The sequence below is a fragment of the Mangifera indica genome, chromosome 15 (genome assembly GCF_011075055.1).
Source record: "Mangifera indica cultivar Alphonso chromosome 15, CATAS_Mindica_2.1, whole genome shotgun sequence".
Taxonomy (NCBI): Eukaryota; Viridiplantae; Streptophyta; class Magnoliopsida; order Sapindales; family Anacardiaceae; genus Mangifera; species Mangifera indica.
In genome coordinates, this window is record NC_058151.1 from 2282093 (window position 1) to 2305068 (window position 22976).

The following is a 22976-nucleotide window of genomic DNA, read 5'->3' on the forward strand; positions in this document are numbered from 1 at the left end:
AAATTATGAAAGTCAGGGGTCCATTTTTGTTTTTTCCTATTTGGAAAGAATTCCCTCCCTTAAGAATGACTTCTTATAACTAAAGCTTTCTTGCATTTTGACCTAGATTTTCTTGCTAAACAAACATTCTAAACACAGAAGAAAATCATTGATCTAGTTTTGAAAATGATTGAGAGATTGAACTCATTTAATTTTGAAAATATCTGTATACAAATCGTTAGCTTTCTAACACTTCTTTTTAAATAAAAACTCATTAAAAATGAATTCTTTAAACATAAAACCAATATTTTTAGAACTGGAATAGATATTGATTCGATGGAAGAGGCAATTTGGCTTAACCAATGGTCGAATTAGTTAATCTATAATCAGACTAGTTAACTATTCAAAAATAATATTAAAAAAATTTGAATAATTTATGATTAAATATATAATTTAACTTATTTAATATTAAAATAAACTTAATTAGATGATATATATATTCAAATATGATAAATAAGGTCTTGATTCAAGTTTTCATATACGTCAAACCCAATTTATACATGATTGCATTTTAGCTTTTATATCACTTCAATATCAACCAATTAGATACCGTTACATTAGACTGTATAAATAAATTTGTATAATTTTTTTTGTATATATTGTATTACTTATATTAAATTTGTCACTCATTAATGTGATATATATAATCATAAAGTAATATACAATTATAGATCTAAATGATGTGTCATCATATGATTGAACGATTTTGAATTAAAAATAAAATAATATATAATCATATAATGATGCATCATTTAGGTATTCAATTGAATACATAAAATTATATACACATAACATTATTCTATAGGAAATCAATAAAACTATGCGTACATATTTTTTTGTACATATATAATATATTATCATATGATCAATTAATTTTAAATTAAAAATAAAATAACATTTAATCACTTAATAATATATCGTCTATGTACGTAAATTATATAATAAAAGTATATGCATATAATATTGTTTATATGTAAGTGACTGGCCCATCTTGTTAATTGGGCCTAATTGTTTCTACTGGGCCCGAAGGCCCATTACAAGGACAAGGCATGTGTTCAGAGCGGGAATAGCATCAAGTCTAACCGTCAACGGTCGGTCCGCACAGAATAAATCTTCTACAGTGCGAACACGAAGTCCCAGTGCAGAAGCATCTCCACGTGCCGGCAAAACTTATTTTAAAAGTTCTTTTCTTTACCTGACAAAAAAGGGTCAAAGCTAAAAGTATTTGACTTTTTGTCAGCCACGGGCCCACCAGTTATGGTGCTGTACACTAATTTCCCTGCACATTCCTTCAGCGTATTTTTCCTACCTATATCTCTTGACTCGTTCTGCAACAGTGGATTCAGGGTAAGTAAGGAATTAAGATGAAAGAAATGGAGATTTTTGTCCAGAAGATACCAGCTTTAATAGGAAAACTTGAAGAACTGTGTAGAAGGAGCACCGCAGACGATACTTTTATGACCAAAAAGCAACGGTCCACGTTTTGACGGCACCAATAGTGACTGAGGAAATTTGGCAGGACGCGGCTTCTGAATAGAACCGCACTTTTTTTTGTCCCAAGACTTCATTTATCTTCAAGCCCTTGACTCTTCACAGAGGAAAGAAACAGTTTCTTTTTTGGTTAATTTTTTAAGAAGTTTCTGGTGAAGTCCAGCTGTTAACGGAGAGCTTGAGATTTACGTGAATGGAAGACCTGGAAAATGGGGTTTTACCTGATGGGTGGAGGGTGGAGATGAGAATCAGAAAGAATGGTACGAAAGATAAGGTAATTTAATATCTTTAATAATTTTAACAGGTCTTGTTTATTTGTTCTTTGTTTTCTTTTAATGAAAACGGTAGCTGTAGCTTCATGAATGTTACGAAGATCCTTACTTAAATTCTGTTGATGGGTTGTGTTTAATTTTTCTGATGGAACTGTAAGTTTTATACTATTTTATTGTTAAATTTTCTTTTATTTTTATGGTTTGTAATTCTGTTATTGGAGAATGGAGGGTTATCGTTTTAGCAAGGTGGGATCTTTGTGAATATTTTCATTTTACTTGTGTTTTTACTGTCGGAATTGAGTTTTTAACTGGGGATTTTCGGTTTGTTGTAGTAGCTGTTGTAACAAGATTTGGTAGTAATTTTTTTATTCTTTTTGCTTTTGGAAACAGTTTATTCGTGTATGTTAATTTGGATTAACTATTCTATTCAATTAGAGCTTGGTTACAGTGTGAGAAATATGGTTTGCATGTAATTGCTTAGGCTGTGTTTTCAATATTTTGATTATTGAAATATTAGAGCTTAAGGCCGTCTTTGCAATGCTGATGAATTAAATATGATGGGAGCTATTTAGGGTGATTGTTATCCTTTAGATTAGCAGAGAAATTTCCAAAATCAGTACTGTTGATCTAGAAGATGCATAGAAGGAAAGCTTTTACTTTTGGTAATAGCTCTGATAAAAGAATAAGTTTTCTCTCCGAATGATGGGTTTTGAGGAGGGGTTATTCTGAGAAGATGTTTCAGAGAAGTTTTCTAATGCTTATTTTGTTTTCCCTTTCTCTTGATCTCAAATTGTAATTCATCTTTGAAAGGGGAGAATATCTTTTATTGTTTAGTGTTTTTGGCAACCAAGATTTAGATCATTTTACTTAAAAGATTGAAAACCTAAGGGGTTTTTATTAGATTAATGTAAGCCATTCTGTGGGTAACTTCCTTGACCACAGTTTAAAAAGCTATTAAGTTTTATGCTTCATATTGTGGAGAGAAGGAAAACAAGTTCAGAACATTTATGACCATTGGGCTCATTGTAGCATTACTTTGGTCCCTAAAATGGAGTAAAATCCAATACTAAAGTAGGGATTTTTTTGACATCCGAATATAGATCCAATGAGATCGATAAAGGTTCTTAGCACGCGATTGAAAAAAAGAAAGTGTCTTTACATAATCAGCCCAGTATGCTTTCATTTTTATCTTTCTTATCCTTTTTCTCTTTCAAGGAGAATGTTTTGATTATTTGAGCAATCTAGGTTTACATTGAGAAGGTTGAAGCAGAAGGGCTACCTCCAGGATGGATTAAGGAAATTAGGGTAACTAAGAAAGCAAATAAAGTCAGAAAAGATCCGGTAATCAACCACCACTTCCTCTTTTAGCATTTTTTTTTTATTTGTTGTGCTTTCAAGTAGTTTCATTCTCCTGGTCCTTTTTCTATTTGTAGTTCATCCTTTGACTTTCTTGTCGATCCTCTCAACCTTATAGTTTTGCTTGGTTGTTTTTGAGTTAATGAGTTGATCTGATAGCTCAACTGCTCTCATTTTACTAATTGATAACTAACTTCTGCAGGTTTACATTGATCCTGTCAGTGGATATTTTTTCCGTTCTATGAGGGATGCATCTCGCTATCTTGAAACTGGTGAGATTGGAAGGTTGGCTTTCAAACCAAAGGACAAAGGCAGCAACAATGTCAGGCATGATGAGGAATTGGAAAATGATAGATGCGATGTAAGTCTGCTCATGATTGGATTCTTTAATTTGATATCTTCATTTCTTCAAGTAATTAAATGTGCCAAACCAGCAATTTTGGATTCCCTTGTCTTTGTTGTTTCTTATTCTAAATTCTCAAAATCTATTCATTAATTCCTCTTATCACTCTTCTTCCTTATTAATATACTAGACCCCCCCAAAAAAAAAAAGAGTAAAATTATTGAACACTATATGAGGTGAAAGTGGAGCCCATAGTACCCTAGCATCATAGAAGACAAACACCCATAAAGAGAATGAATACTTATATATAGAGCATTAATAATTGAAGATGGGAAGGAAAGTGATGTTTTTAATCCCTTGATGAAAAAATCAACACAATGGGGTTTATATACAACTCCACAAGCTAAATACTTATTGGCATAGCTATCAATATATATACAGGGAGAACCCTAATAATCATTAAGATTCACCAACTAGAAAAGAAAAAATTCCAAAATAAAACCTAATAATTACTAGGATTTCCTAACAATAAAGTTATGTATAAAACTATTAGGAAACACAATCGTAATATTGTCTAAAATAAGAAACAATCAAGTATTCTAAATCCTCAAGAAATAGGGATCCTAAATCCTTAATAAAGAGGGATAAAATCTCAAATCCTTAACAAATAGGGATTTTTCTAGACTGTTAACACTTCCCTTCAAGTTGGTGAATAGATATTCTCCATTTCTAGCTTGGATATAATGATTTAATCTAGCCAAGGTTTAATAACTTGCGACTTAAGTCTCATAACATTGCCCTTAAAGCAGCTGAAAATTTTGAAGCACTCAAATTCCCATTGTTTGATGGTGATGACTGGTATATGTATATACATAGATATGTATATACATATACATAGATATTTATATGTATATACATATCTATGTATATGTATATACATATATATGTATGTATCTATGTATATGTGTGTGTGTGTGTATATATATATATGTATGTATGTATGTATGTATGTATGTATTTAATGAGAAAACCGACTTTTTGTTTTTTAACTCTTTTATGTCAACAAAAAACCGACACATCAATTTTGTTTCTTCTTTTCCAAAATCACAAATCTGGTCAGTGATCTTTGGTTTGGTGAGAGAAACCCATCTTTCCATTTAAATGTGACAATGTGAGTTTTGCCCATATGGTGAGAAACTAATCTTTTTATATGTGGAGGATGGTCACATGAGTTTGTTGAATTGGTGATGTTGTCGGCTTTATGGCCAAAAAATTATGTCAATAAGAACGCACCACTCTGATACTGGGAAAAAAAATTTGAGATAAATAAATTGTTCAAATTTTATTCAATGGTATAACCATTAATATAGATTAAATGCAAAGAGAAAGCTCTAATAATTACTAAGATTCCTTAACAAGAAAAGGAAAAGTTCCGAATATAAAACCTAATAATCAGTAGGATTTCCTAACAATAACAATAAATATAAAATTACATAGAATACAATTGTAATATTACCTAAAATAAGAGACAAGTAAGAATTCTATATTCCTAATAAATAGGGATCTTAAATCCTTAATGAAGAGAGGTATGGATCTCAAATCCCTAACATATAAGGAATCTCATAGAGTCTTCAAATTTTCCTCCTCAAGCTAGTGAATAGATATTCTCTATTTTCAGTTTGGATACAATGATTTACTCTAGCCAACGGTTGATGTGGACAACTATGAGATGAGCATGACAATGGTTGGTGTGGACAACGATGGGATGAGCAATTTTGGTATGAACAATTATGAGAAGGTGGTGGTTATAGAATGACCCAAGAATAAAAGGAGGACCAAAGGAAGGAGTAAGGCATGAAAAATTTAGAGAAAATTGGGTAAAAGGGAGAGTATTGGCCTCTCAGTGGGTTACAATGTTGGAGTTTCTCGTTTCCGGAATATAACATTGTAATTGTTGGATGTTATTTTAGCGACTATTTCATTCTATCAATAAATTTTTTTATATTTTGTTGTTTTATATTTCATTGGTTGAACCACATGGCATTTACACAACTATGCTAATTATGAAAAGGGTGTATGTATGCCTAACTCAATATTTGTATCTTATTGGTTGAAAAGTGTTGGTTGTACTTATTTAGTTAACATGTAGTTGGAATTGTGATTGTGTGTGTTTTTCATATCAATAAAATTATATGTACTCACTTTTAGTACATAAATGTGTATAGTGTACACAAAGTAGGTATACATAGTATTGTTTTTCATATTTGTGTTAAAATTGGAATAATGGCCTAACACACACGCAATTATTGGTGTTCAACTCCATCTTCGAACTTTTCAAATTGCAGAGACTTCCCCAAAGTTGCCTGCAATCCTAAGGTTGCCTAAAAATCTCTAATTTTCTGCATCCTTCCCATGATAACCCTAACAATCCCTTTTATAATAAAACCTAACCTCTAAAATTAGGACAGTTGTCCCCCTATCCTAGCATTATCCGTTGAAAACTACTTTATCTTTAAGGTAGGAAAATTGGAAGTTATTTTTTTGAAAATAAAGGAAACTGAATGTGTTCAGTTGTCCAACATCTATTTTTCTTTCTTTCTTTCTTTCTTTTTCCAACTAGTTGTCACTCTTTTTTTAATTTTTTCTCCTCTTCTTATCAACTAGTTGTCAACCAAAATATATGTTTTTTCCCTTTTTGGTTCCTCTTTTTGGCCTCCTCCCTTTATACCAAACCCCAAACCCAAGCTCACTACCATTTTTTAGCAATTTTCACCTTTTTAATTTATTGTCACCATGCCCTTTTGCATTCCCGATGTTGATCTATCTTCTGCTATCATTTTCAGTCACTAATCTCACTTCCAGTCGTGACATTTTAGTTATTCGACAACCTTTCACCTTCTATCAATGACTTTTGGACTTCCATCTCACCAATCTACCATCCTCCCTTGTCGATCCATGCTCCAACAACGATGCCACTGTGCCTTGCTATCTTCCTAGCTCCATTTTAGATTCTTCCATTTTTCACGATGACTCTTCAATTTCTCCACCTTTTTTGGTCATCGATCTATCTTCCAAGACCCATTCTACTGCCTTTTCATCTCTCTTAGGTTCCACCCAAGCTGATTCGACTTCCCTTCAATCAGTTTGCTCCAACTAAGCTTCCCGCCATCGATCTCCCCTTTCTAGTCACCTCCCTTGTTGGATCTTGCCGCTCTGATATCATTTTGTTAAGAACTTAGGTCATTTCAATTTCAACACAAATAGTAATGAAAAACACAAAAAAAAAAAGCTATTTTGTTCATAAAAGGTATTTACATGGATAAATTGTACAATTCAAGGAACCAGGGCCAACCATTTCTGATCATTTGAGACTTTGGAGATCCCAGAATCAATCCTAAGGCTGCCCATAACCCTAAGGTTGCCAAAAAATTTCTTTTTTTTTTCCCTTCTCCGTTTAATAGCCCTATATACCCTGTTATATAATAAAACCTAACCTCTAAAATTAGGACAATGGCCCTCGTATCCTAAACAATATGCTTCAGAAGAAAAGGTGAATGAGAGCGAAAGAATAAAACAGTGAAGAAAATTTCAAGGACAGTGCTAAAAGAGAAGGGTATAGCAAACACATTTTGGGTAGAAGCATTCTACATTGTAATTTGCTTGCTAAATAGATGTGCAACAAAAGCAACAATTCCAAATCAAGATCAAGCAGTAGTTGAAGAATGAAAACCTAAACCAAGGATTCCAACTGACACTTTTACTTCTTGAAATGAAGATCCATTTCAACATGAGGTCTCCTTTTTGAGACACTAAAGGAAAGTGTGATCTCTAATTGATATATATGAGAAGGCTTCACAAAGCTAGGACCTAAAAGTCATAAAACAACTTCAAAGCAACGGTTAGAGGCTATGCAAGAAAAGGCTAAATGATTGAGAAAATTTGATACTCAGTAGTTGGTGGATTATTCTAAATATGAAGAGCTCATCCCTTGTCATCATTGTTATCTAATTTATAAGCATATTCAAATATGTCTTTAAGAATAACTTCAACTCCAACCACTCAATGCAATGCACAAGTTGGAGTTGACTAGAATGATTAATTCGTCCTTGTTCACCTATACATTATTAGAATTCTTATTGTATAAATCATCTATGTACGACCATAAAAAGACACTATGTCTTCATTTGTGATATACTAGGATACTAAGAATTGAAAGGCTCAAACTAAGAAAGAAGCTTTGCATTCTCTTAAGATCTTTTTGAAGATTTTCTATCTGCCATATACCTGTCTATTTTAAAATCTACCTAGCTTACAGGCAAACTCATCTTCAACCACAACCATGAAGCTTGTGCAATGTGCCTAATAATGTCACCACTAATTTTTCTGAACTCCGAGTGCTCAAATAAAAATGAATACTATTTGCATCATTTAGGACCAACATTTATTTGAGGATTGGGAGGTTTTCTGTTTGTTATTTGATAGATTTTGGATTGCTACTCAGTTATCATTTGTTAAAGGAGTGGCATAGTTGGTTATTAGCCTGATGTTTACCATTTTGAAGGATTTCTAGGAGCACCTGGATCTGCCTTCTACAAGGCTAGAAGTGATTTTAACTTGGAACTTTATTTTACTTATTTAACATGAATGCCTATTTGGGTATTTCTTCCAGAATGCTTCGTATAAGTTGTGCAAGTTGTAAAACTGACAGTAATATATCTTGGGCTTGAGATGATTGTTTAACTATATGCAGCTAAGTGCTATTCTTACAACTGCACAAATAAGAGGTGAATCGACTCCTTTATGATGTTTTAATAGAATGCATGGTTGTTTCAACAATGTTGACAAAACTACTTTGTTTAGATACACTGATGATCATAAGGATTGTTACACATTTATTATATACAAGTTTGAAGGTTTTTTTTCTTCTTTCTTGTGCTAAGATTGAAGTACCAAACTATCATAAACTGCAAGCTTCATCATTAGATGCTTTGAATCTTTTGGCCCTCAAGTTTGTCCACACTCAAATAAGTAAATTCTTAAGAACGTATAGCTTTATTCATTTTCTACCTCTTAAGTTGATAGGCTATAATGGCTTGATCATTCAGAACATTGGTACTTGTGTCATCATTATATTACTCATTGCCTTGAGAAAATTACCCTTGTTCTGTGTGATACAGGAGAAATAATTGTTTGGTTAAAACATTATCAATCATTGTCTTTACATTTTTAAAAATTTTTGTTCATGTCTTCTATTAGTCACCTACTGTGGCCAAGAAACAGAAGTTAGAAGTCCCTGGAGCAGAAACACTGGTTGAAGATCAGAGCATGGCGCTGCCTACTGTGGTGGGGAAACAGAAGTTAGAAAGCCCTGAAACAAAAACACCCGTTGTAGATCAGAGCACAGAGGTGAGTGAGCTAGCACAGAATGAAGATGCACTCAATTCCGTCAATACTGTAGAACACACTGAGAATGAAGATGCACTAAATTCGGTGTGTACCAGACAACAGATATGCCTTGCTGAACATGCTTTTGATCAGAGTAAAGTCCTCAATTTTCCATCTCAGCTTTAAACAGTTGTTTAGTGTTATATATATAAGTAATTAATTATTTTCTTATCCTTCATCTAGTCTAGTTTCTCATTTGTTGTTGAGAAAGTAGCCAGAACTTCAGAAATTTATTGCTATTATAGGAATGCATGTGACACTACTAATTACCAATTAACATTTATAGAACTTACAGAGGATAGAAAATCAAAGGACAAAAAGGCCACTCAAAATTTCTGTATTTCCTACACTTCCTGATTCATTTTTCCCAAAAGGTTATAGGATTCAACATGGAACCTAGTTTCAAACTCAAGTTCTAGAGTTTCTTGTTTCTCAATGTTTTCGACTCCTTTTTCGAGATTTTCTTGTCAGGGGAAAGACCCTTTACTATATGTTTGGAGTGTTAGGTTATAATAAATATTAGTATTAAATAATAACAACAAATAAATAAATAAAGAAAAGAAAATAACTTTGGTTAATATACATAAACTACTAATATTCGGATACAAAATTTTGATTCCATTTGGTTCTCCAAATTCTGGACCAAAATAAGATTATGGGTTTGATTTGAATTTACTGGATACTGCAGATGGAGAGGGAATTGTATTGAGCTGCTCAAACGTTCCAGATTCCAATAATATGGATGGGGAAAAAGATTCTGATAGAAGTGCTTCTCTTTCCACCTCTGCAGTTGAGGTACTCCCAGATAGGCAGTCAGCTGAAGTTGGGGACAGAAGGGATGAAAATAAGAAGGCTGGACCTGGAAAGTGCAGATCAAGGAATAAAAAAGTGCTTAACTTGCCACGTCGGGCATCGAAACGGCTTGCTGGAGTTGCAGCACTTGATCCAACACCAGAACTAAAACCTATTACCAGGGCCAGTCGAGCTGTAAATAAACAGTCAGATGAGATAGTAGCCTCGACAGTTGAGGGTTCTTTCTCTGATAGTTTGGCTCCTCCGGCATCCCAACAACCTAATAAACTAAAATCTAAATCAAATCATGCTTCTGACACTACTAAAAGCTCAGATGATTCCCTCAAATCAAGTAAGGGCAGATATCTGTCTCAGGATTCAAATGAACATGCTGAGAAGATAGAAATAGACTATGACAGTGACAAGAAGCTAGGATGCGATGTTGTTTTGCCTCAGGGGAATCAAGATAAAGCTGAAGCTGACGGTAAGGTTGATGCAAAGCCAGGTCCCCTTCTTGACTTGCCTTTTGAGGAATTCTTATCAGACCCTTGCATTGCTTTTGCAATTAAAACTCTCACAGGGGCAACTTTTGACACTTCTAACACCACTGAAATGTCACTGGGATCAGACAATAGCATATTTGAGGGCTTTACTACTTCAGAAGAGCATTCTGGAAAGATAAAGACGGAGAATGACGGAGTTGAGAAGCATAACAACCTAGTTATTCCGAAAGAACAAGCAGTAAAGGTTGAAAGCAGCTATGAAACTGATGAGAAGCCAGGACTTCCCCTTGATTTGCCTTTTGCAGATATCTGGAGTGACCCATGTATTGAATTTGCCATAAAAACTCTCACCAGCTGAAATCCAGTTGGGGAAATCCAGTTGGGTGTGATCTGGATATCCAGGATTTCTTCCAGCAACAACTCGACACTTCACAAACAAGCAAACAATAACTTCTACCATTCTGCGTTCTTGTACCAACAATTCAATGTCTTAGAAAGCACGTGTTAAGAGAACAAGCACGTACTGGATACGTAAGGATACAAAGTTCAGTTGAAAAAGGTCTTTGCCAACGTGGTAAGCATTATAACGGATGTCACAGATAGACCATCCTCCTGTACTAACTTCAGTTGTATAGCTATAAGGGTTCTGTAGAACAGAATTTTGAACCTCTTGTGCTGTTTCCCTCTGTTGCGTATCAAATTTCTTCGTGTTGGACCTTCGCAGTCTTCAGAATGAGCTTCTACAGTGAGCTCAGTCCTAGCTTGGGAGTCCAATTTGTAATCAATCAGATAGTTTTAGGATGGCAGTGCTGGTGCTCACCAACTAAACTTGTGCCCTAGAAATTTAATTCTGCTCCTATTTACTAACTTATTTGTTTTGGCTGTGTTGTTGATTTTGGTTAGACAACACAAATCATAATTCCATGATGATGATGACAATTGTTTGTGGGTTAATCCAACAAATTTGTTATATATAGCAATATTTTTACAATCAGATCAGATTTCAATCTGATAAAAGGGTACTCTAGTTTAGTTGATGATTGGATCAATTAATCAGTGATTTCATCAGTAAATTTTTTTTAAAAAATATTATTAAAAATTATATAATTTATGATTAAATATATAATTTAATATATTTAACATTAAAATAAATTTAATTTGATAATCTCAAAATTCTTTCGACCTTAGAACAATCTCAATCAATCTGTTTTATGTTTACTCTTCCTGGTTTTCGATTTTGTTCTCGCTGGGAAACTTTTTTTTTTTTTCTCGTAAAGAAAAGAGGCAGAAAGTTTATCCATTTGCCGAGAAAACAAAAGAAAATGCAGATTCGAATCAAGTGTAGCTGTGAAGAAGGAAGCTGTCCAGATTGGGCAATTATCGAAGTGCAAGGCGTGGTAGAAGTTCAACCCTCCTTTCAGGATCGTCTTCGAAACCTCGAAATCGGTCAACTCTGCCGACCTTCTTCTCAGGTTTCGCATTTTAATAAGTTGAATTTTTGTTCATAAATGCAAGCTATGGAGACAGATTCTAAGACACTTGTTTCTGGGTTTTCTTCTTCTTTTGTTTGTTCAGGAGAATTATGCTTTTACAATTGGGTACCATGAACTAACAGGGTCAAAAGTGGCCTTGAAGAAGCCAATATTGGTGTTAAAAATAGTCCAAAGCAGTGACAATCAATCACCTGAAGCTGATTTAAAGGTTGTTGGAATCATTCGGCATCGAATTTTGTTCAAAACCAGACCGAAGGCCCTAATATCCAGTAAGCTGTGCTTCATTTAAAAAAATGAAATTTTAAATTTCATTGTTTTTTAGGGGGTTTAGGGTTTAGGTTTTTTAATTTTCTGGGTAATAAGGCTTCATGATAAATGTAAAGTTCATGTTCGAAATGATTACAGTTGAATGTTAATGCCATGTGAGGTTGTGAGTTATTGAAGATGAAAATTGGGGAAGATGAAAATTGGGGAAGTTGAAAAGATGGCATTCATGATCCACCATAGCACGTTTCCTTTGTGTATGTGATTATGAGAACATCCCTTCCAGGGATAAACTTAGCTTACAGAGGCACCCTTCTAATTATATTCATCTTTTCTGGAATGCTGGGATTTCCATTAAAATTCTTGTAGCCTGCATCGTGTCTACTTTGAGGAAGTAGAATCTTGTCCAGATCTATTGTTTGTTCATGGTATTTATTTCTGTGCATCTGTAAAAAACATGGCAGTGGGTCGCGCCAGACCTGTCCTGCCTGCAGGCTGCACCGGCTTGCAAGCATGGCAAGGCCTAAGACCAATGGGTCATGCCTTCGCGGGAGCAGACCAAACCTTATGCTTTTACGGATTGACTCGTTATGTTATATATATTTTTAATTATTTATAATTTTTAATAGATTGTGCTTGGTCATACCTCAAGGCCCCACCTTCCAATCCCGCGAACCATGCCAAAGAAAAGGGGTCTGGGATGTGCCGCAGGCTAGGCCGGCCCAGCCCGGCGCTCTCAACATGTTTGTGTGCGTACCAAGATTTGTTCCGAGTTTTAGCGTTCTGCCATTTGATATTTCAACCCCTAACCCCGTCCTATTTTTGCTGTTTTGATGCAGAACCATAACCATTAGTGAAGGAAAGAGCTAGTGCCGCAGGTTCTTCTGTACAAACCCAGTAAGGGATCAATTTGCATCTGCAAATGGAAGAATATAAAACAAGTGAATTTCAATTCTTTATTGTTTAGCTTATTATAATGCTATGCTATTATAACGCTCCTGTGCCTGTCACAGTTCAATAAACTCCAAAGAGGCTATATTACAGTGGATGTAATATTAAATTTGGAAGTCCATATATTGATGTCGATTTAATCATGCTATATATCATATATTAAAAATATAATTTTTTATATTATGTATCTTATTATAATATATATATATATATATATATATATATATATATATATATTTAATAAAATAATAAGAAAATTATAATAATCACATCACCTGAGAAAATTATCATATACCTCTGAAAATTTAAAATTTTTAGATATACTCACACTATATTATTTCTTATTAAAAAACAAATGTATCAATCATATTTTATAATATGTATCGTATTATCTAATACATTCATTGTATTGTATTAATTCAATATATCTTAAGATATGTATCTTATCGTATAGTGAGATATGTATCAAGTATCATAAAATATTAATAACTATGATTTGAATACAAAACATCCTCCACTAAAAACTGTTACATATCAAGCAACTGCAAGGTAACAAATATTTAATAGTAGCTTGCTTGAGCAGCTCCCCTTCATTCCCTTTGACTGTGAACAATAGTTTTTATAGTTATCTTGTAAGAATAACACTATTTGAGTTGAACACCAGTTGAAACAATCAAAAGAGATCCAGTGGGAGGAATTAACTTTTTAACATAAAGAATTTCAATGTCAACCCTGATTTATTTACAGAGCTACAAAAATCAGAGGAAAATAGGCCTGATTAAGAATAGTATATTTACTTCTATGCAGAAGCAGGGGCTGCACCAACCCGAGCTCTCAACATTTCAGTTCTCTTGCTTCTTTCCATTACCTCTACCAGCCACTCTACACTTTCTTTGATCCCCATGCTGCAATCAATTTTTCAAAATCAGGTGATGCCCCCCAATCGGGTGCTGAAAAGATAGTTGAAAGAAATTATTGAAAATAGACGAACCTTTCAACTTACCCATCATAACCTGAAACAGCCTCAAACATGTAAACCCTTTCATCTAACTTCTTAAGATCTAGATATCGAGCAAGTTCTTCAGATGATACAGCATCAGGAAGATCCTGCCAATTGAAACAACGCTTCAATGTAGTGACAACACCACAGAATCAAGAGCATGAAAAAATGAATTGGAACAAGAAGAGAAAGAATCAATAATTGCTCTTACCTGCTTGTTTGCTAATATCAAAAGAGGCGCTCCTTGCAAATCTTCATGCCGAAGAACTTTTTCTGACAAACAAAAATTAGAAACCAGTGCATCATGATATTGCCAATTCCATTTTTTTTTCACAACAATTAAAACATGGAAATCCAACACAATTAAACAGTTAAATTCACTTACCTAGAGCAGATTTTGAGTCTTCAAATCGTGAAGTGCAAGCAGCATCGATTACGTATACCACAGCATGTGCCTCTTCATAATATTTCTCCCAAATTGTGCGAAGACCAGGCTGAAAAAATAAAAAATCTTACACTAACCAAACTTAAGTTTCCAGAGGATATTACAGTCTCATGGATCAAAATTCACAAAAATAATACATTTAGATCGATACACTTTGATGCTGCTGAAACCTCATTTAGTCCATTACACAAGACAAACATAAGCAATTACCCTTATGGAGGAAGAAGACATTCTACGAATTCAAACCAAAATTTAAGGTTTCTCAATTCCATTTTTTTTTCATAAACACAAAAATTAAGGCACAATTGGCCAGAAGACTGTCACTAATTTCAGAGGATTTTAGCTTGGAAAGCCTGAAAATAAAACCTAAAAGTAGGGAATAAATGAAAGCTATTATTAGTAGCAGTAATTTTTGTTTAGATTAATAGTTAATGTTAAATGACCATTCTTTCCACTGTTTTTTGCCACTTATAAAATTATCATAACATTATTGCAAAAAATCAAATTATTTGTGGTGAACAATACACATAAAAGCCAACTTACAGCCACATACACAAAAACACAACTACTTTTAGTAACGATCAGACTAAGATGCTAGATAGCCTAACATGCAAAAGTTGATGATTGTACACATGCATTTCACATACCTGACCTCCCAGATCCCAGAACACAAGCTTTGAATTTGACACTTCAATTCGTCCTATATTGAGTCCAACAGTTGGAACAATTCGATCAGGTGGAAGCCCTTCAATGCTTGAGAATTGAGACTTCAACTTCTCCAACAAAGTCTACAAATAATAAAGACAAGAATGTAAGTAAAAAAATTGATAACTACATCCAGAATTAGCCATCGATAATGAAGAGAAAAGTCATTAACTGTCTATGAAGTTCAGGCAATGAGAACTGCGAAGAAAAAAAAAATTCAATAGTTAAAAGAGGGAGTAATATAAAGTGTTACCGTTTTCCCAGCCTTGTCGATTCCAAGAATGAGTACATGAAACTCTGTCTTACTAAACATATACTTCCAAAGGCCATAAAAAAGTGAGAACATCCCTGACCTGTTTAACCTAAATCTCTTATTTATTCTCACTATTCTTCAAAGATAAGATGAACACTTCATAATATTCTATTCTCTCATGCACATCAATGAATGTCCTGAAAAAAAAAAAAAAAGACAAGAAATGACAAAATCATAACTCAAACAAGATATACAAGTGGTAAAAATCCATGGTAAAGAAAATTATTAAATTTCATTGAATGTCTTTATAGTAAAATGCGATCATAACACCTCTACAAAAATTAATCAGGTCTACTTGATCTGGATCTCTAACTTTAAAGCTACAGTGCATTAAAGATTTAGTTGTTAAAATCACTTGAATAGAAGTAATGCAAAGAGTTCGAATTAAAAACTATTTAAATCGAACTACCATCAATAAAACATCCAAAATCCAACCCAATTAAAAAATTATAATACACATACACACCACAATTCGACAATTGAACTTATCATCCAATTCCTCCTCACAATGATAATCAAATCTATGATAATAAGAATAAAGAAATTAGATCTAACAATCAAGAACAAAATTCCATTTAATTAAAAACTTAGAGATCGCATCTGATAACGTTTCATAGAAGATTCAAATTTGAAAATTCTGAACAAACCAGTAACACTTTCACAAAACGAAAACAAAAAATAAAAAATCCAGATCATGAATAGTTAGCGATAGCTTGAATTTACAGCAATGAGAAAAGAGAAACGTACAGTTGACAGAATGAGGGGAGGTCTCGCAACTCGCCAGCCCTCCTCTCGTTCCTTGAAAATGAGAGCCCTTAATACCTCACGAAGTGCTGTTTTTTTATTTCTTCTAATATTTAATTAGTTTATTTATTTATTGTTTATTTTTGCCAGGTCAGGGGTGTTCTCCTCTTCCACACGGGTATCCGTAGACTTAAGTTCTAAATTGCCCATTTTGTCCCTGGATTCAATGTTTACGTTCTTGTATCTCATATTCCCGTACTTGCCAAGCACGTTAACACTTCGTGGAACCCATTTCTCTACTGTACATCAAGCCTACAATTTTAATCATTGTTCTTTCTTTATAAATAAAATTATATTTTTTTTGCACTGAATTCTTCAATTTGATGATCTCTTCTCGTTGATACTGAAAAAGCAGAATAATTTGATTTTAAAATCTTGAAATTAAGAAAAATGATAAAATTGTTAAAATAGATGAATTATCACACTTAAACATGTTGAATTATTATATTTTTTGTAATTGTAGTGAGATTGAATTTTTTTTTAAATCGAAAAAACCAAATATTTTAATTTTTTAATTGAATAAATCAAATTCTTAAATTTTTTTATTAAAATCAACTCCAATAATTAGTAAAATTGATATTAGAACTTCATAGAAGAAACTTTAAATCTTACGTGTATAAAACTCTATCTACTACAATTGTTATGAGTGATATAAGGTTTACTCCTCTGATCAAATAGAGTGAGGTTCCCCAATTACAAAAAAATGTTACTTATTTGTTATAATAATTATGAGTGCTATAGGATTTATCCGTACGATCAAACCGGACAGGTTTCCTTGTTACAAAAAAAGAAGAAAGCTGGAAACCTGAAAGTCAAATAAATGAACGGTTATCCCATCTGCTATCTGATAGGACAAACCGTAGCACATCAAATTGCATATCTGGGTTCAATTGTAAATTCATACTATTATAAGGCCATAGTATGGGAATATATATAAAAAATAGTCGGGAGGCAAAATCAAGGAGAAGCAAACGAGCGAAACACTAGTAAAAATTCTCAGGCAAGAAGCGCGATTGACAGGTCAATTTTTAATCTCCTTTCAATTAACTTTTTAATCCTTCGATCCAAGTTTCTTCTTATTTTTTTCCAATCTTTCTGCCATGTTCTTGATAATTTTTTTATCTGTTTGTCATTTGACAGTTTCATCGAATTTTTGGTGAAATTCGTCATTCATGTATAGAATAATGGCCTGTGGCTTTTTGTTCTCTGGTCTCGGATTTATGTTTTTATTAATGCATGCATTATGTAGTTTCCCCACTGAATCTCTCTGTTTAGAGCATACAACGGAGCCTTAATTCTCTAATATTGACGGACATTATGCTATGTATGTTTAGGGCTTGGGGATTAACTAGTCAGAGCTTGATGAATTGGCAATGGTAGTAAGACCTGATTATAAAAACTGGCTTGAAAACTGCAGTGTTGCTGCCCACATTATTTTTTCGAAGTAATGGTTTTTGCCTTTCACCCTTTTCTTTATTAGGGGATGGCTTAGTGCTTCATTGTTGTCTTATTTGGCATTCATTATATACCAGTTCTTAAAATACAGTTTGATTTCGCACTGACCTCTCTCATCTCCAAATACAGTGTTGAAGACAGTCCTTAATATAGCTCATATTAGATTTGTTACCCTGCGATATTTATCTATTATTGCATGAAATTGGATTTCCATTATATTACCATAAATACACTAACAAGTGGTTTTGTGATGTTTTGTTGATATTAGGTTAATTGAGTGACCACCTGGTGTGCTGTTGGTCTTGAAGGGGATAACCAGTTCTGCGGAATGAAGTAATCTGCAGAAAAATCTTATTAATATTCCTTTTTTTGGGTGTTTTTTATTCTTTGTTTATAGCTTTCATGAATTATTTATCAGTGTCTTACTATCTAGAATTAATTTAGTAATGTGATAAGTTGCTGTCCATAATTACCTGTTATCAACCTTAGCTACAACTTTATACATGTATGCTACTTTATGGCTTTCATTAGCGTAGTTGAACATATGGCCCTATTTAAAGTTGTGACGATGTTATAATGATGTTCCGGAAGAAATTGTGTCCACGAGGAATAAGCACTATTAGTTGATTTTAGACATTTTAAGCAGATTGATGAAGAGGACCTTGCTTTCTTCAGCAATCGAAATTGGTCAATGTGCTGAAAGATCAAATGGTTTTACTATTTATTAATTTCTTATTCATCAACTTGAATTGGATGGGTCTTGGCAAATTTTTCTGAAGTTATTTTGGGGCCAGAGTGTGGTGCAGATTTTCAGGAGTATGACCTGTATAGTGTTTTATTCCTGTCATTGAGACATTAGTTTTACGTTCTGGTTGATTTTCCATTTTTTGTTTTTCTTTTGACTTAATCTTTTAATGTTTCTCATGAAAAATTAAAACTATTTAATGTTTTAAGGTACTCTGTTACTTTTTTTTAAAAGAGATCAGTCAATACAGTTTCTCTGTTCTAGAAAATACTTTGCCTGAAACCATCCTAACATTTATGAATGAATCAAGTGGGACTCTCTTCTCTTCCCCTTTTTGACAGGTGCATTTTTCATGTAATTTGTAAACCACTGGCATTAAACCATATTGTATGATTTATAATAAAATTTTACGAGAAAATGTTTAGAAGTTTGCAACTAATAGTTATATTCTATTGAGGAATCATGCAAGCTTTTTTTTTCCTCGCGGGGAAGGTTTTACCTACTATAGGATCTTATTTAAAGGCTCCTTTGGTATTTATTTAGATTTCTCACTTTTCTTTTATCAACTTTTCTAAACTGAATCAATATGCATATTGTTGTATAAGTACATGTGATTTAATATCTGAAGTTTATTGTAGTAAGAGGGGTAGTCATGTGAGATGGGATGAAGCTAATCTGGGGGAAATTGAAGCAAATAAACCGGTAAGGCAGAAAATTACTGAACCCAAGACACCTTATCACCCCAGGATTAATGACGATGGTATGATGATTCTGTTTTTATTTTTATATTTTGCAAAAGTCAGTCTAATTTATGTGTTGGTACCGTGGTAGTTGAATCGTGTATATTATTGTGTATTGAAAATCTAATTTTTTATATCGTGAATTATGTATCGTGTCATAAAATATGACTATTAAAAAATAATAATTATAAAAAAAATTTAATTAACATGTCATTATCTTGGAAAATATCATAGACACCCCCTAAAATTTTAAAATTTCTAAGATATATCTTTACTGCGTCATCACTTTTCAAAAAATATATTGATTTGTATCTATAATATGTATTGTGTCATATGATACGTATCTTATTGTATAATACAATTACTGTATGGTACCAATTTTTTATACATTTTAAGATACATATCATTTTTCATTTATATTATATTGTATCATATAATACGTATCATGTGTCATAGGATACTAATAAGGATGGCTTATATTTTATAAAAGAGACGTTTTTCTGTCTACTTACTAATTGCTAAAAACGTATATTGGTTGAGAAGGGAATTTTTGGGTTGTGTATCATAGATTACATCCAAAATTTGGAAAAAAAAAAATCAGTTGATATAGTAGTTGTTATTGAGTACAACCTTTCACTTAATTTTTCATCCTGGTGGTTTGATATGCGTTGCTAGTTTTTTTCCATTTAGGCCCAATTTATTGCATGTCATTATGAAAACTGAGTGATGTTTGTCACCAGTTATCCAAATTTTTATTGATTATTATAGGTTCTCTGTCACCCGTTTGGGGTAGCTTTAGCGAATGTGTCAACTCTGTTACTGCAATGGATGCTGAAGAATTACGGACTGCTTTGAATGATGTTGCTTCTTCTAGTAGGGAAACTACTAGCCCATCTGGCTGGTCATCATCAGAGGATGAGGCAGATCCTATAGAACAAGAGGATGAAGGTTTTTCCTCATTTATTGTTGGATTTTAATTTAACCTAATTCTTTAGCATATTGAGCATTGATTTTGATTTTATTAGGTAATTGCTGTGAATGACTTCCTTTTTTATTTTCATAGTTTCATATATAAGATTAATCTTCTAAAATAACATAGGTGAAGATAACGACAGCAGAATGATGTCATTACATTTAGCTGCTCTCATGTGTTTTAGTTTGATTATAGAAGTAAATTCCATGTCCAAGGTATAAAAAAATTGGCAGTTGGCTGATATCAGTTATTTTAGGGGAGAAGTTATATATGGCTAAAATAAATTAGTTTGGTTGAGGTTCCTATATTTGTTTGTATTTTATTTGTTAGGAAGACATCTAGTGTTGAACACTCGTGAATGTTTATAGATCTACGAAGCTATTTTTCCGAAAATTCCTTTAGAAATAATTGTTTTGAAATTTCTGATCAGTTTCAAGTTTGGATTTTGCAATATAAAGTTTTAATAACATTCTTTTCTCACATTCCTTTGCAACTCTTTTTAAGCTATGTCTGAGAGCTATGTTAGATTCTGAAATAGGTAGGAGTTTGAGTTTTAAAGAACACAGAAAAGCACACTATGATGAATTTCTGACAGTAAAAGAACTCTTGCGGAATGGTTCTCTGCTCGATGATGAAGACAAGGACGAGGGCGAGGAGCAAAATGATGGAAGATCTGCTTTATCGTCATCATTTAGTGGTGGTGTGAAGCGTATAGACACTGATGGGGAGACTGCTAATTCACCTGAACAATCTTCATCACTACCGGCTAATGGAGCTTAGTAGCTGTCTGGCAAGTCATGTCGGAGATGTAAAGCTGATTATTTTCGCATCTTTGCTTACAATATATCCCCGTGTATGTTAACTAACAATGAAGTACGTGAATCCTGTTTCCAATTTTGTGATTCCCTATATTTTGCTTGGAGCCGGTGTTTTCATATCATCGCAGGGTCGTGGTAAAATCCTCCACCACGGGACACTGGGTTGCATACATCAACCAAATAAACAAGATCTTGTACCAAGATTTCTCACACAGCTTTCTCAGGCCTCAAGCTCAGATTGAAAGAGTTAAGTTTTAGTCAAGGATTAGACATGTTTTCATAAATGAATTAAATTTGAGTCGATTTAAATATTCGAGTTTAAGTTACTTCAAATCAATTCTAAAGATCCAGACCAGCCCTCCGCACTGACATGTCTATAATTTTTTCTTATGTCATGCAAATCTACCCTAACTAGTATAGAAGTGTGCTTTAAATTTATAGCAAAAACGATAGGATGAATCCTCTAAGAATGAGTCACATTTGAGATGTTTCAAAAATTTAAGTTTAAGCTGGCTCAAATAAATTTAAAGTTAAATTGTTTTTAAGTAAAGTTTGAGTTGAGTCAAATTTGAGATGATTCAAACATTTAAGTTTAAACTGGTTTAAATTAATTTAAAGTTAAATTGTTTTTAAGTCTGGGTTATACTTTGTTAATCTTGAGCTAATCTTAATATGGTTTTTGTAAATTTGAATTAATCTCCAATTTAGCCTTGTTTAGATTCAGTTTGATCCAAACCAGCCCTCTCTGAAGCTATTCGTATAATTGTTTTGTCACGCAGGTCTACTGTAAATTGTTTTTAGATTATGCTTTAAATTTATAGCAAAAACAGCAGGATGGATCCTCTAAGCATGAGACCATGAGACTTCTGTGTAAAGTAAATCATCCGGTTTGAGATTTCTGGTTGTGGGTCAAGGATAAATTGTGAACGATAAGCCCGCAATTTCACACTCAGGATAAGGCCGTAGATATAAATTAAACTACAAGCAGAGACCAAACTGATACCCAAAACACGAACAGAGTTGGAGGGAAGACTCGGAATGGCCACTGAAAACACATCAATGTCGGCACTAGCCTCCCAAATATGTGATCAAATTGCCTCGGTCTTCTGCAAACCCACCAGCCCACACCCACCACCGCTCGACCTCATGGTGGCCGAACTCACCAACATAGCCACCCAAAATGGCCGCGTCTTCCTCTATGGGGTGGGCCGTGAAGGCCTAATGCTCAAGGCCCTGTGCATGCGCTTAGCTCATCTGGGTCTCTCCGCCCACTTCGTTTTCGACATGACTACTCCCCCTATCTCCACCACCGACCTCCTTATCGCCTCTGCCGGGCCCGGAGGATTCTCCACCGTTGATGCCATATGCTCCGTCGCAAGATCCCACGGTGCTAGAGTCTTGCTGCTGACAGCTCTGCCGGAGAGTGGATCCTGTGTGAAGCATGCTAGTGTTGTGGGTTATGTGGCAGCCCAAACAATGGCAGATGATGAAAAGGAGAAATCTCGGGCGTTGATGCCGATGGGGAGTGTGTATGAAGGAGCCATGTTTGTGTTGTTCGAGATGGTGGTGTTTAAGTTGGGCGAAGCGTTGGGACAAAGCCCAGAGACCGTCCGATCTCGCCATACCAATCTGGAATGAGCCTCTTCATCATCTTGCTGTACTGATAGTTTGATGATTATCTTTTTGTGCTTGGCTTTTTTCTGCTGCTCAAAAATCCATTATTGTAATGTCTGTGTGTATGGGATTCCAAGTTTATGCAAATAAAGACTGCAAATCCAACAAGAGATAACCCGCAGTTTGCCCTTTATTTTCGACATGCTAGCCCCATATGTCTACGAATGCTCTTGAGATGAGTAGTTAACCTGTGCAGAAACTACTGTCCTAAAGTAACAGAAATTCATCAAGTTGTCCAGTTGATTGCAACACTGCGTAAAACTGCAGTCTCTACAGTTAGGACTGGTCCAAACCCAAGCAAAATTCCCCTCTCGAAAGAAGATGTGTTGGACATCATCCTATCCTGTGAGTATTG

The 22976-nt window shown here is 33.9% G+C and overlaps 5 protein-coding genes across 15 annotated transcripts; 4 read left to right on the top strand and 1 right to left on the bottom strand.

The window, feature by feature from the left end:
* The first annotated feature begins 1419 nt into the window (after positions 1 to 1419).
* LOC123197716 (methyl-CpG-binding domain-containing protein 13) lies at positions 1420 to 11108 on the top strand. Of its 3 annotated transcripts, none has more exons than XM_044612054.1 (5): positions 1422 to 1790; positions 3048 to 3143; positions 3361 to 3519; positions 8758 to 9040; positions 9635 to 11108. In XM_044612054.1, exons 1-5 carry the CDS (start codon positions 1788 to 1790, stop codon positions 10597 to 10599), a joined length of 1506 nt encoding a protein of 501 aa, XP_044467989.1. In that variant the 5' UTR covers positions 1422 to 1787; the 3' UTR covers positions 10600 to 11108. The 3 variants fall into 3 exon arrangements, with proteins under 3 accessions (XP_044467990.1, XP_044467989.1, XP_044467988.1); XM_044612053.1 differs by having other exon boundaries at positions 1423 to 1804; XM_044612055.1 differs by lacking the exon at positions 3048 to 3143 and having other exon boundaries at positions 1420 to 1804.
* A 274-nt stretch (positions 11109 to 11382) lies between these two features.
* On the top strand, positions 11383 to 13070 carry LOC123197717 (chromosome transmission fidelity protein 8 homolog). 3 transcript variants are annotated; one of them, XM_044612057.1, is made up of 4 exons: positions 11383 to 11713; positions 11817 to 12003; positions 12628 to 12747; positions 12838 to 13070. In XM_044612057.1, coding segments are annotated over exons 1-4 (570 nt in total). In that variant the 5' UTR covers positions 11383 to 11452; the 3' UTR covers positions 12840 to 13070. The 3 variants fall into 3 exon arrangements, with proteins under 3 accessions (XP_044467992.1, XP_044467993.1, XP_044467994.1); XM_044612058.1 differs by lacking the exons at positions 12628 to 12747; positions 12838 to 13070 and adding an exon at positions 12140 to 12338 and having other exon boundaries at positions 11397 to 11713; XM_044612059.1 differs by lacking the exon at positions 12628 to 12747 and having other exon boundaries at positions 11402 to 11713.
* Positions 13071 to 13410: 340 nt separating this feature from the next.
* LOC123197302 (ADP-ribosylation factor-related protein 1) lies at positions 13411 to 16313 on the bottom strand. 4 transcript variants are annotated; one of them, XM_044611527.1, is made up of 7 exons: positions 16160 to 16313; positions 15353 to 15549; positions 15042 to 15182; positions 14335 to 14443; positions 14161 to 14222; positions 13953 to 14056; positions 13411 to 13854 (listed from the first exon to the last, which is right to left on the bottom strand). In XM_044611527.1, exons 2-7 carry the CDS (start codon positions 15443 to 15445, stop codon positions 13749 to 13751), a joined length of 615 nt encoding a protein of 204 aa, XP_044467462.1. In that variant the 5' UTR covers positions 15446 to 15549; positions 16160 to 16313; the 3' UTR covers positions 13411 to 13748. The 4 variants fall into 4 exon arrangements, with proteins under 4 accessions (XP_044467462.1, XP_044467461.1, XP_044467464.1 ...); XM_044611526.1 differs by having other exon boundaries at positions 13953 to 14074; XM_044611529.1 differs by having other exon boundaries at positions 13507 to 13854; positions 13941 to 14056.
* Positions 16314 to 17120: 807 nt separating this feature from the next.
* LOC123197874 (protein phosphatase inhibitor 2-like) lies at positions 17121 to 21023 on the top strand. 4 transcript variants are annotated; one of them, XM_044612360.1, is made up of 6 exons: positions 17163 to 17236; positions 17551 to 17660; positions 17940 to 18004; positions 19055 to 19176; positions 19925 to 20104; positions 20656 to 21023. In XM_044612360.1, exons 3-6 carry the CDS (start codon positions 18000 to 18002, stop codon positions 20907 to 20909), a joined length of 561 nt encoding a protein of 186 aa, XP_044468295.1. In that variant the 5' UTR covers positions 17163 to 17236; positions 17551 to 17660; positions 17940 to 17999; the 3' UTR covers positions 20910 to 21023. The 4 variants fall into 4 exon arrangements, with proteins under 4 accessions (XP_044468294.1, XP_044468297.1, XP_044468296.1 ...); XM_044612359.1 differs by lacking the exon at positions 17551 to 17660 and having other exon boundaries at positions 17121 to 17236; XM_044612362.1 differs by lacking the exon at positions 17551 to 17660 and having other exon boundaries at positions 17121 to 17236; positions 20725 to 21023.
* A 792-nt stretch (positions 21024 to 21815) lies between these two features.
* LOC123197873 (3-hexulose-6-phosphate isomerase) lies at positions 21816 to 22726 on the top strand. Its single transcript, XM_044612358.1, has one exon. It carries the CDS (start codon positions 21986 to 21988, stop codon positions 22583 to 22585), a length of 600 nt encoding a protein of 199 aa, XP_044468293.1. The 5' UTR covers positions 21816 to 21985; the 3' UTR covers positions 22586 to 22726.
* Positions 22727 to 22976: the final 250 nt, after the last annotated feature.

Coding starts and splice junctions, on each gene's coding strand:
- LOC123197717 (XM_044612057.1), top strand. CDS start 11,453: ATGTTTACTCTTCCTGGTTTTCGATTTTGTTCTCGCTGGGAAACTTTT. Junction 11,714..11,816: donor TCTGCCGACCTTCTTCTCAG/GTTTCGCATTTT, acceptor TTGTTTGTTCAG/GAGAATTATGCTTTTACAAT. Junction 12,004..12,627: donor ACCGAAGGCCCTAATATCCA/GTAAGCTGTGCT, acceptor AATTTTTAATAG/ATTGTGCTTGGTCATACCTC.
- LOC123197716 (XM_044612053.1), top strand. CDS start 1,724: ATGGAAGACCTGGAAAATGGGGTTTTACCTGATGGGTGGAGGGTGGAG. Junction 1,805..3,047: donor AGAATGGTACGAAAGATAAG/GTAATTTAATAT, acceptor TGAGCAATCTAG/GTTTACATTGAGAAGGTTGA. Junction 3,520..8,757: donor TGGAAAATGATAGATGCGAT/GTAAGTCTGCTC, acceptor GTCTTCTATTAG/TCACCTACTGTGGCCAAGAA.
- LOC123197302 (XM_044611526.1), bottom strand. CDS start 15,445: ATGTTCTCACTTTTTTATGGCCTTTGGAAGTATATGTTTAGTAAGACA. Junction 15,183..15,352: donor TCGACAAGGCTGGGAAAACG/GTAACACTTTAT, acceptor TATTATTTGTAG/ACTTTGTTGGAGAAGTTGAA. Junction 14,075..14,160: donor TGATATTAGCAAACAAGCAG/GTAAGAGCAATT, acceptor ACTACATTGAAG/CGTTGTTTCAATTGGCAGGA.
- LOC123197874 (XM_044612359.1), top strand. Junction 19,177..19,924: donor CCCCAGGATTAATGACGATG/GTATGATGATTC, acceptor TGATTATTATAG/GTTCTCTGTCACCCGTTTGG. Junction 20,105..20,655: donor TATAGAACAAGAGGATGAAG/GTTTTTCCTCAT, acceptor GAGCTATGTTAG/ATTCTGAAATAGGTAGGAGT.
- LOC123197873 (XM_044612358.1), top strand. CDS start 21,986: ATGGCCACTGAAAACACATCAATGTCGGCACTAGCCTCCCAAATATGT.